Source organism: Phalaenopsis equestris, unplaced genomic scaffold (assembly GCF_001263595.1).
Source record: "Phalaenopsis equestris unplaced genomic scaffold, ASM126359v1 Scaffold000002, whole genome shotgun sequence".
Lineage (NCBI taxonomy): Eukaryota > Viridiplantae > Streptophyta > Magnoliopsida > Asparagales > Orchidaceae > Phalaenopsis > Phalaenopsis equestris.
In genome coordinates, this window is record NW_018164444.1 from 17,552,671 (window position 1) to 17,565,250 (window position 12,580).

At 31.9% G+C, this 12,580-nt stretch overlaps 2 protein-coding genes across 2 annotated transcripts in view; one reads left to right on the plus strand and one right to left on the minus strand.

Moving 5' to 3' along the window:
* LOC110034333 (vesicle transport v-SNARE 11-like) overlaps positions 1 to 3,074 on the minus strand; it is an 8,811-nt gene extending 5,737 nt beyond the window's left edge. Inside the window, exons 1-3 of the mRNA XM_020738612.1 lie at positions 2,909 to 3,074; positions 2,757 to 2,815; positions 2,473 to 2,661 (exon numbers count right to left, since the gene is read on the minus strand). Of these exons, the coding sequence (XP_020594271.1) occupies positions 2,473 to 2,661; positions 2,757 to 2,815; positions 2,909 to 3,002 (342 nt within the window). The 5' untranslated portion in view covers positions 3,003 to 3,074. The remainder of the gene's footprint in view (positions 1 to 2,472; positions 2,662 to 2,756; positions 2,816 to 2,908) is intronic.
* Positions 3,075 to 6,619: 3,545 nt separating this feature from the next.
* LOC110038848 (probable protein phosphatase 2C 12) lies at positions 6,620 to 10,672 on the plus strand. The gene is made up of 5 exons (XM_020743768.1): positions 6,620 to 6,869; positions 7,326 to 7,655; positions 8,741 to 8,858; positions 9,824 to 10,050; positions 10,370 to 10,672. The coding sequence occupies exons 1-5, from the start codon at positions 6,690 to 6,692 to the stop codon at positions 10,541 to 10,543; spliced, it is 1,029 nt and encodes a 342-aa protein (XP_020599427.1). The 5' UTR covers positions 6,620 to 6,689; the 3' UTR covers positions 10,544 to 10,672.
* The last annotated feature ends 1,908 nt before the right edge of the window (positions 10,673 to 12,580 follow it).

A 12,580-nucleotide genomic window follows, 5' to 3' on the forward strand; every position in this document is an offset into this window, starting at 1 on the left:
TCTAAAGGATATCTCTTGGAACCTTATCGTAAGATTTTTCTAAATCAATAAAAATCAAATATAGATTCTCCTTATTATCTCTGAACTTCTCAATTAAACCTCTCAATAAATGTATAGCTTCCATAATAGTCCCGCCCGACATAAATTCAAATTGATTATGAGAAATCTTTGTGATGTGTCTTAACCTATATTTAATTACCCTCTCCCATAACTTTAAAGTATGACACATCAACTTAATTCCTTTATAATTTGCACACTCTTGTGCATCCCCTTTATTCTTAAAAATGGGGACCAAAATACTCTTCATCCACTCCTCAGGCATCTTTTTAGGTTTTAAAATAATATTAAAGAGTTTAGTAAGTCAAGAAACTCTCAAATCTCCCAAATATTTCCACACTTCAATTGGGATATCATTAGGTCCTATAGACTTTCCACCCTTGGTTTTCTTTAAAGCCTCCTCAGCTTCTTTTTTACTAATGCGCCGGTAAAAATGAAACGTTTTATTATTATTCACGATATTAAGATCCTAAGGTCAATCGTATTTTCAGAAACTTCATTAAAAAGTTTATCAAAGTAACTCACCCATTTATGTTGAATATCTTTTTCTAAGAAAAGTGTTTTTTGATTTTTATCTTTAATACACTTTACTTGTGTTACATCTTTACTTTTCTTTTCTCTTTGTTTGGCTAGTTTATACATAGGCTAGTTTATACATATATGCTAGTTTATACATATATTTTTCACCCTCCTTAGAATCTAATATATTATAAAAATTATTAAAAGCAGAATTTTTAGCGTCACGGATTTTTCTTTTAGACTCTTTGCGGGTCATTTGATATCTTTTCTTGTTCTCTAAGTTTTTACATTTAAACTAATTTTTATAACATAGTTTCTTATATTTTATCTTCTCTTGCACATTATTATTCCACAACCAACTATTGTTATTTATAAAAAAAATTTCTTTTGATTCTCCAAGCACATCTTTTGTTACTTGCTTAATAGTGTTTATTATTTTATACCACATAACATTTATTTCTTCATGAATATCCCAAATTTTGAAATGTTGAATTTTACTCATAAAAATAATTTTATTTGTGTCTTTTAAGTTTTTCCATCTAATTATGCGATGCTGAGTCCTAGTATTCTTTACTTTACAACTCTTAATATTAAAATCTAGAGTTAATAAACGATGTTGGGTACTTAAATTTTTGCTTGGAATGACCTTACAATCTTTACAATCGCGACGATCACTTCTTCTCATAAGAAAATAATCAATTTCTGTTTTATTAGGTTCATACTTATAAGTAATAAGATGCTCATCTCTTTTCTTGAATAAAGTATTAGTAATAACAAAATCTGCTAAAGCAAAATCTAAAATAGCTCTACCTTCTTCATTAGTTACTCCAAAACCATAGCCACCATGAGTATTTCTGAAGTCTTCTACCACTCTACCGACATGTCCATTTAAATCTCCTCCAATAAAAATTCTTTCTTCAAGAGGTATCATTTGTATTAAGACTTCTAAGTTATTCCAAAATTTATCTTTAGACCCTGTATCTAAACCTATTTGAGGAGCATAAGTACTTAAAATATTAAAAATCTTAGTATCAATGATAATCTTAAGGGTTATAATTCTATCTCCAACTCTATTAATTTTTACAGCATTATCTTTCAAACTCTTATTTATAATTACACCTACACCATTTTTAGTGCGACTCTTACCAGAATACTAAAGTTTAAAACCTAAATTATCAATCTCATTAGTTTTTTATCTAACTCACTTAGTTTCTTGAATGCATAAGATATTAATTTTTCTATGAATCATTATATCAACTAATTTCATTAATTTATCATTGAGAGTACCTATATTCCAAGATCTTATCCAAATATTAGTTTCATTGGTTTCATGGACAAACTTTTTTACCCGCATTCGCCCATAATGTGGGAACACTTGCTTATTTAACACTACGCCCGGGCGCCGGTGTAGCGGCCCTTGCACACTTTTCACTGTATTCAGGCTATACAGCGCGTCGCTGTCAGGTGACGCCCTAGCACTTACACAAAGATCAAAATGATTCATGTCATGATTTTTTCGACAAGTTTTACGCTGGTTGTCAACTACCTAACGCAATCCTCCACTTTTAGCAAGGCTCCTTTAAAAAAAAAAATTAAAAGAAAATCAATAAAGTAACACACAGATTGCAATCTAAAGGCTATTATAAGTTTGATGGTCAAAACTTTAAAATCCTCGTGATTATAATTTCCTTCTAAAGCCTTAATCCGCATGCTCTCAGTTCTCTTCTAAAAATTATATCCTCGTGGTCATAATTTTCTTATGAGATGATAAACGGGGCACACAAAATTCGGGTTACATTTAGCAGTTTAGATTTTAGATATGTGAATACATTGGATTTTAGTAGTATGTATGTAATAACTATGAGACTTGAGAATAATGGGCAAGCAAAATCATACACTTTTCGCATCTGCAATCCCAGATTCCAACAGCTCCTCTCTTGCAGCATTCTTCGCATCAGGCGAACTGATTCTTTTAACTTCGCTCTTTAGGTTATTCAGATCAGATTTGTATTCCCGCAGCTTCGCTAGCAATGCTGCCTTCACACTCGGCTGCAAGCTTCTAGCCTCAAGATCCATTTTTCGGATCTACATAAATCAAGACAAAGTTCTTTCAACAAAATATGCGTATAGAACAAGAATGGAGATTCCACATACCTTCAGAACAGTATTAAATCAGTTACCAAGATTGCAGCATCATCTAGACCAGACTTCGCCTCTGAGATCTTCTGCTTCTTTTGTTCTGAGAGATTCAAAGAAGGATTGATTTCATCCATAAATTAAAAACACAGTAATGAGCGATTCAAAGTTGAAATTGCATGGCTGGATTGATCACCTCCATCCATAGCGGCGGCCGCCACGCATTTGCGCGAGAGAGAAGCGGAGATTTCGCAATATTGCCGTTCGTATCTTTCGAATGCCTCGCTCATGGTGGATGACCAAAGCTCAATCGAGTGTTATGCGAAAATTGCACGGATCAAAAGAAGAACGGCTACTAGCGAGCAAACCCTAGCTCATAAAAAGTAGAAAGTAAAATAATAATAATAATAATAATATTTTTTTATTAATTTAATAAATAATATTTTCATCTAAAATAATATTTTTAATAGTGCTCTAAATAAAAATTTATGAAACGATATTCTATTTATTTTAAGTTTACATATCATATTGTTTGTCATTGAATCAAAATTAAAATGTTAGAATTGAATAATATTTGAACAAGCGGTTTCTTTAAAAATTGAATCAGTTCTTCAATCGCTCTCCTATGTCGAAACGGTTCTGCGCTTAAACCAAATTGAATGATCGTTTCATGATTGAATCAGCTGAACCGACCAATCTTATTTCCTTTTCTAAAGTCATGAGAAAAACCCTAATGACTATAGAAAAAAACTGTAGAACCAACGGAAAAAATTACAGTTTGTTATACGTCAAAAAAAAAATTTCTAATTGCCAATAGTTTTGCGATTGTTTTTTTAACTTGGTTATTTGCAACACCATAACTAATTCATATAATATCTCTTATCAATAGTATTTTATTTCACAACTAGTTTTAATTATAATCAATGGAATAGCATATCGATTATAAGCAAATATTAACGAATATGCTATAGTTTGATGATTATATTTGAACCCGTCATCTGATAGGATTTTAATCGATGTATTTTATTATTAAGTGGTGGGAACTACTCTTGATAACTGTGTTAATAATCGATGCAATTAAAGTCTTTTATAAGCCGTCAGAACTAATTTTATATCTCACCCAAAATCACTTCCCTCCCGGTCTTACCTTAATCTCTCCTCCCGGCTTCTCATCTTCTCTACCTGAAGCCCTCGCCTCTCTCAGAAACCCTCACATGTCCCTCTAAGTTCTGTCTAAAACCATCACCTTCATCCCCAAAACCCACGTGATATATAGTTGAAATAGGAGCTAGCTGGGAACAGAGCGAGAGACCGCGGCTTAGAGTGACCAAAATCTCTCATTTTTCTCCTCCTTCCCCTCCTCTACTATTTTTGTTTTATTTTTATTTATTTTGAAGAATATGTTTAGGGTTTACAGTTTAGCAAGTATGAGGTTTGTCAGATATTTTCCAATTTCAGTTGGATTACATCTAGAGCATTAAATTTAGCTCGAATTTCGTTAATCACTCAAAGATTTATTTGAATTTTGGCTTTGATCAAGATCGGATAGAAATAAACGAGCTGAGCTGCAAGCCAAATTTTTTGATCGAATTTTTTTTCGAACCGATTTAGAGCCGACCACCCCATGTCTACTCGAAATCGGATCATTAACAATATATGATAATGAATACAGCGATTTTAGCTCAAAAATCATTAATCGCTTAAAAAATGATTTGAATTTTGGCTTGGATCGAAATTAACTAGTCGAGCTTTGGCTAAAATTTTGGATTGAATTTTGTTAAGCTGATTTGAACCGACCTCAGATCAGCACGAAATCAGATCATTAACAACCCTAATTACATCAGGGATCGGGTTTAAGTACACATGTTTTTGTTTTATTTATGGATGTTTTAGCTGTACAATTATAGGAGGATGAACCTTAGTGTATATTTTTCGGGAGTGATATCTTTCTCGTGGATATGACTAGAGAAAGATTTTTGGAAAAACTTAAATTCTGGAGGCTGATAATAAAGTCTAAAGCAATTAGTTTAAGTAGATCTAAAACTAAAGACTTGAAAGGTAATTCTGTTAGTACCCCCACAACCGATTAGAGCTTGGCACCCTAGCTAGGTTACCAACCCCAAATTTAACCTAAATCGAACATTAAACCTTACCATACTTCTATGTTAATGATGTATTCTTATTCAAGGAATTCTTGGGGATGGGTCCTGAAGGGTCTTTCTGACGAGGGGTTTGAAAGTATGTATGGCGGTCCGGATACGACCACATTCTCATGTATCACATGGCGGCCCATCCAGACGAGCGATCGTCGCATGTAATATTTACTTGTTTTAGAGGGTACGAAAAGAGAGTTTTTGTGGTTATATTATTAGGAATGTTGCATTTATTCTTAAAGAAAGCCGTTTGAGTGATTCAAAGAGGCTTGAGGGTCCGTTTGGGCCAGCTTGTGCGTTTCAGGATAAGCTGTTTATCTTAAAACGCGGTCAGCTGGCCGGCCGCAGGGGTCAACCCGCGGCCTGCATTTAGTGTAAAAACTCAAACGAAGTTTCGGATAAGCTGGCGAAACGCGCGAACCAAACGGTACGAAACGCCGCCCGCACTTATAAGCTGCCCCCAAACGAACCCTGAATTTGAAGAAGAATAAAAGGGGGTTTGTAAGAGGAAAGCATGAGCTTAATTTTATATTTTTTATATTATTTCCCCTAACTTTTATTGTAATTATTTTACGCTCTTTAAAGCATCAATTAAATATATTTGTATGGATTGGATGTAAACATGACGATAAGATATAACTAAACACTGTTGATCAACATCGACCACAAAACATCAAAAATAAAAAAATATATATTTTTATTGTAATTAATTTATTGTTAAGATATAATTAAATAATAGGCAATGACGATAGGCATGCAAAACTAATCAAAAAACATCATTATAAATTTGTATTTATTTATTTATTTTTTTATTATGGTCGGTGATTGTAAAGTAGACTATAAGCTCATGGTTACACTTGTCCGGATTATGGGATACGTACTTAGTCACTAACATAGTTTATTGAAGTTGGGAAGGTAGGGTAGGTTTTTTTTGTCTAAATTATTACATTTTTTTTAGTCTATGACAACTACACCATTGTTTTTTATATTAAAATTATAGCTTAAAATATAATCAAAATCACCAACTCCATTATTTTAAATCTTATGATTCTCTCACACACACACACACACACGCACACGCACACGCACACGCACACGCACACGCACACGCGCACACACACACACACACACACACACAGATATATATATGTTTATACAACACTCTGAAATAAGGAAAGGTATATATATATATATAAATTATTTGACATCAATATCAATATAATTTTTCGTTCAATAAATATTCAAATTTCAATTAAAATTTAATAGGAACTTCAATTTCAACAATTTCATAGTCACTGATATAAAGATTAGTAAAATTCGAGTCAAATCAAGTTCATATTAAAATTTTAAATCACTTTTCAAAATCTTTTTTATGCATGCAGGCGTCCGTTTTTTTCTCTCTCTAGCAATTGGTGGCATGTTGGTTGGCAGCTTCAACGTGAGTCCTCTCGGTCCTAGGTTCGATTCCATGTGGCTCGAATTAGCACATATGAGGTAAACAAACACTTTTTGCGTTTCATCTTTATATTTATACATATATAGTGGCGAGTACTTGTTGGTTGGCATCCACGGTATAAGACCCCTCAGGTTAAGGGTTTGAATCATTTCTTACATAGCTGGCCTCAAGCAGTTAGTACTCGAATTCATAGGCACATTAAGAACGACTAGAGGGTCGTATAATAGTCTCTCTTCATTTCTTTGTTTATATATATATATTATATATATATATATATATATATGCGCTGAATCAATGATGGTTATCTCTCTAAACAGCCCCTAGCTTCCTCTCTCTCTCTACTATTTCTCTGTGGGTGTAAAGAAGATATGGGAATCTGCTATTCTTCTTCATGGACATGGAAGGATGAGAGTGAGGAAAACATAGTATATGTGGGTGGAAAGCAAGCTTCAGACTGCGTTAATGGAGGTGGGATAAGGAGGCTATCTTCTCTCTACTCAAGACAAGGAAGGAAGGGCCCTAACCAAGACTCTGCCATTCTCTGTCAGGTCCTTCTTCTCTTTCAACAATTCATATTCTCTCTCTACTCCATTTTCTTTCTTTTTTATATTTTACTTTGCATATTCTCTTCTTAACCATTATTTATTGGATTAATTTATTATATCCATCAAATATTAGTTTTTCTTCTTTTAAAGCTCAAATCATTCATATTTCATTAAAAATATCAGCATTTTAACCTTTAAAATGTAAAATACACATTTTCATGAAGAGATAATGTGGCATTAATGGACCAAAGTTTATCATATATGCAACATTTGATTAAGATAAATATATGATTCATGACATTAAATTGATGTTATAATTCATAATTAATGTTTGTTCATAATCAAATTCCAACAAAGAATTAAACTTCAGTTTATTTATGACCCAATCATTTAAACCGAATTAAATTTTGATTCAACTGGTCTAGTTTTATCGAAATTTTGATCCGTAAACAAATTTAGGGTTATGGAGCGGAGGATGGAGTCTTCTGCGGAGTCTTTGATGGTCATGGCAAGAACGGGCACATAGTAAGCAGAGTCGTGAGAGACTATCTTCCTTCTTTGTTACTCAGCCATCGAAACGTTATAGCGAATTTCGCCCTCGCCGGCCACCGCGATGTCGAGAAATGCTCGAAAGAAGGCGAAAATTATCGGATTGGCTCATTAGAGTTGGTGGAGGAGTGGAAGGAGGCGAGCATCAATGCTTTCAAGGCCATGGACGGGGAGCTTAAGCTCCTCACCCACATGGACTGCTCTTATAGTGGCACGACTGCTGTTACAATTATCAAACAGGTCTTTAATTGGCTTTTTTGCTATTTAGTCCCTTTACATTGATAAATTTATGGAAATTTAGAAGTGTTGCGCATAATTCTCATGTATTTACGCCTAAACTTTCATATTTACATATATAATACTTTGGTCTTTTAAATTCAAGCAAGAAAATGTGTATCCACTTTTAGAAAATGGCAGCTGTGCCGTTTTTAAGCCTTATCTGTGTAAAGATGAATATTTTGGTGTGAGATATATAAATAAATAAGAATTGTATGTAAATTAAGAAAAAAAATGTGTTTGATAATTGAGTGTTTTGATGTAAGTATAAAATTTCATGTATTAGATATGTAGATATGTAAATATGTAAATATTGTGTGGTATGAATGTAAATTCTCTTTTTCATGGATAGGGCTGTCAAAAAAGCTAGTTGTTCGTGTTCGGCTGTTAAGTAGTTCATGTTCGGCTCGTTTACTTAATAAGTTTTTAAAGCTCGAGTTATAAATGAGCCAAACACAAATAACTCTTTGTTCGCTCGTGTTCGGCTCGTTCTAGCTCGAAATAAAAAAAAAATTATATAATTATTTATATAATAATATATTTCATATATTATTTATATAATAATGTATTACATATATTTATATCTATGTTTAAATTATAACAACTCGCATGATAATGTGGTTAATGTCTTCTTTTGTATATATTTGGTATAGGTTTGAATCCAATAGTTTACATCTATTTTATTCAATTTAATTTTAACGAGTCAATTTCGAGCCAAACACTAACACAAATATTTAAATCGAGCCGAACACAAACACACTGTTCACGAGTTAATTTCGAACACAAGCCAATTTCGAACACGACGAACACGAGCCATGGAGATTCATGGAGATTGGAGGGCATTTACATTCATACCACCTAAAACCTATTAATTTACCAATCAAACAATGACATTTTATTTTTTACATTTATTTCACCTAAGCTTTTATGACACCTGAAAATGTAAATATCATAAATTTAACTTTTGAAAAAGCCATGGCTTTTATGGAAAAATGGAAGTTTAGATGTCAGGTATGAAATTGCAAATGAGAATTTGTTTTTTATTGTAGGGCGAAGATGTAATTGTCGCAAATCTTGGGGATTCCAGAGCGGTTTTGGGGACTTTGACTAAAGAAGGTCGACTGAAGGCAGTCCAGCTCACGATTGACCTCAAGCCCAGCGTGCCACGTACGTACACACTTTACAAGTTTTGATATAAAACGAGTCTGAACTTATGATTTAGAGTCTGTTTGGGATAGCGGTAGCTTATTGAATAATTTGCTGATAATCTGATTAAAAATAATCTGCTGATAAGTTAGGTGTGGCTATTACAAATTTTTATTTTTTGAAAAAGTCAGATTGTTGTCAATAAGTTGTTACCGCACCTAGATTGGTGCGGTGTGAAAACGTTGTTTATGCGTTTTGAAAACACATAAGCTGCCAAAACACAATTTACCCAAACAGGTCAGGTGCGTTTTCAAAACACCAACACACCAAATAAGTTGTCCCAAACGGACCCTTAATTTGAATTATCAGAGTTCAATTTATAAAATTTGAAGTGTATTTTAGTTTTATTTCTACTTATTCATTTTCAATTGATATTATAGGAAAATTTTTGCATTCAATTTAGAGATTTGTTTTGATATCTTATAAGGGAAATATTTTATATTTGTACCTTTCAAATCTTTTATATCACTTAGGGGTCAATTGCATAGAGGCCATGTGAAACTTGTTATTTAGAAATCTACCACTTTTTTTCATTTATTTTCTAAATTCTTCTCTTATATTTGTATGATCCAAAACTTTTATATCACATAAAAAATATCACAATTTTTATTTATAAAAAGAGGAGAATACACACAAATCACCCAAAACTTGCTATTTACAAATCAACCACTATCTTTTATCGATTTTTCAAATTATCACTCAAATATCAAAATTTAATGTAAAACCTCAACTCACATTTTTCATTTTCACAAAATTCTAAATAATTTAATAAAAAAATCAAATGATCATTTAATTTCTAAATATTATTGTTTCTCTATGTAATTATTCATTTTAAAAATTAAAATATATATTTTTATGATGATATACATGTAAAAATTGAAGTTTTAGATGTTAAATCTTTAAATTCTTATATGCATTGTACGCAGAGGAAGCGGAGCGAATAAGAAGCAGCAATGGGCGAGTATTTGCCATGGAAGACGAGCCGAACATACAGCGCATATGGATGCCGGACGGCAACAGCTCCGGCTTATCAATGGCCCGTGCCTTCGGAGATTTCCAGCTCAAGAACTACGGTCTCATTGCCGTCCCGGAGATCTCCCACCACCGCCTGAACCCTCCCGCCGATCTCTTCATTGTCCTCGCCACCGATGGGGTGCGTACATATACATTCACTAAGACTTTATATGAAAACTTCCCTTATACCGCTCTTATGTGTTCAGAATTTACAGATTCCATCTTGTATGAACTCAAAATCATAACTTTTTACAATGTACAATTTCAAAATCACAACTTCGATTGAAGGGGACGTAAAGCTATATATTCGCAGAATGAATTCAGTAAATTACATCTTATATGAACTCAAAATCATAACTTTTTACAATGTAAACTTTCAAAATCGTAACTTTAATTGAAGAGGACGTAAAAATGTATATTCGTAGGATGAATTCAGTGGTTTTAGTGTAATATTTCAGGTGTGGGATGTGCTGACCAATGAGGAAGTTGTGACAATGGTGGCGTCTGCTGAGGAGATGAGCAGCGGGGAGGCGGCGAAGATGGTGGTGGAAGCAGCAACTAAGGCATGGAGGCGTAAATTTCCTTCTTCTGCGGTGGATGATTGTTCAGCTGTCTGCTTCTTCTTGCAATAGAGATGCTGAGAAAAAGATGTTTTTATATAAAGTTATATATATAAAAATATCAGAATTTTATGATGTAGGATTGTGTGGGGATATGAAGGATGAGATAATGAATATAGAAGATTATATTTCTATTAAAAATGATGTCTTTGGCCTTGTTTTTGGTATTTCAGCTTTTTAAGTCCTCTATATTAATATATTTTGTCTTTTGGGTGAAGTTCTGTGAATATTGCAAACTTGTGAATGAGAAAATACAAAGAAGAGATAGTATTTTATGGTTGATTATGCTTTTAATTATTGTGGATATGATATTCAATTATCTTGATGTGATTAGGTGTTCAAGTGGTGTTAATTATCTATTTAGAGTTTAATTTGGAGGTGATTTGGGTTACACTCATATAATTAGTTTCAATAAATTAATATTTTCTAAAATTTTAAGTGAATGGGAATATCAAGAACCAATAATAATTAAAGAAAAATATAGATTAGGAGCCAAGCAAAAAAAGCTATAACAGTTATTTAAATACTTATTGCTGAAGTTTTAGAGAAATTTGAGCATAGGATTGTTCTAAGATGTGTATACAATACATCCCACAAAAAATAGTAACTCCAATTATTTAATTAGTACAAAAAAATCACTCTTAATACAAGAAGACATGAAAATTTACTAAAAAAAGAAAAAAAATCAGAAAACTGACTTTTTTAGCTGGGTTGATCGATTTGAGTTTTCAATCGCCCATAGTGATCATACATGGAGTGTTTAAAAAATGCAAAAAATTGTTCCTTCACAAGCATGAAACAGGGGTTGTAGAATGAAAGCAGTAGCCAGTTTGAAATTATTTAAAGCAAAGCAAATTGCTTTGTTGGACAAATAGATTTTGTTATTTTAAGATCAAAGTTTAGGAGCCGCCGAGAATTTTTCTCTCTGTGGTTGGTCCAAACTCATGTTCATTAGATTATATTGATTTTATTAGTATTTATTTACATTTTTGTTTAAGAGCTCAGCATACAAATTGTTAGAAATTCATGTTTAACGATCATGACACAAATTCTAAAAATACACAATTGTCAAGATCTTTTAAATTTATGTTTTTTACATATCTATAATAAACTAACACATACATGTATTCATGATAATAAAATTTGATCTTAAAGAGATGGAGTTTCTCTCTCTAATCCCTTGAAAATTTTCTGTATTTTCTGATGGAGGGAAATGTACGGGGTGTGTTAGGAAGAGAGATTACTCATTATCTGAATTATGTTTTATTTAACCACCATCCATCAAGGGGGTTACTAACCAATAGGATTTATGATAATTTAGTAAATTAATTAATTTTTATTATTAAATCAATGACATAAGTTAGTAACCCCAATTCATTTTAGGAATTACATGAGTTACAAAAATAAACATCATAAGTTATCACTAGTTATGACATAAGCTATGAGTTAAGAAAATTAACAACTTAAGTTATCATGAGTTATAAAAATAAATATCATAAGTTATGACATAAGTTATGAGTTAAGAAAATAAATAACTTAAGTTATCATGAGTTTAAAAATAAATAATATAAGTTATGAGTTAAGAAAATAAATAACCTAAGTTTTTGTGAGTTATAAAAATAAATAACTTAAGTTGTCATTTATTATGACATAAGTTATGATTTAATAAAATAAATAACTTAATTTATCAAAATAAAACTCATAAGTTATTAAAATAAATATGAGTCATAAAATTTTTTTTTAACATTTTCTCACTTGGCTCACTTAACTTTAATAGTGCATAAAATGTAAGATAAATCCTTCTTTATATTGGTTAAATCATAAATTATTTAATAAGTATGAAATTAATATGAATCACGGACGGTTGTGCATTAATTTATTGATACAGTCCCTTTCATGTATCACAATATCAATTACATACTCAGCATAATGAGAATTAACATCATGGTTTCATAATGTATATTAAAAGACAAATTTTGTTGAACATCGTGCAACATAAAGTGTACAGTAACTATAAAAACAAGATTTATAAATATCAGAAACATGAAA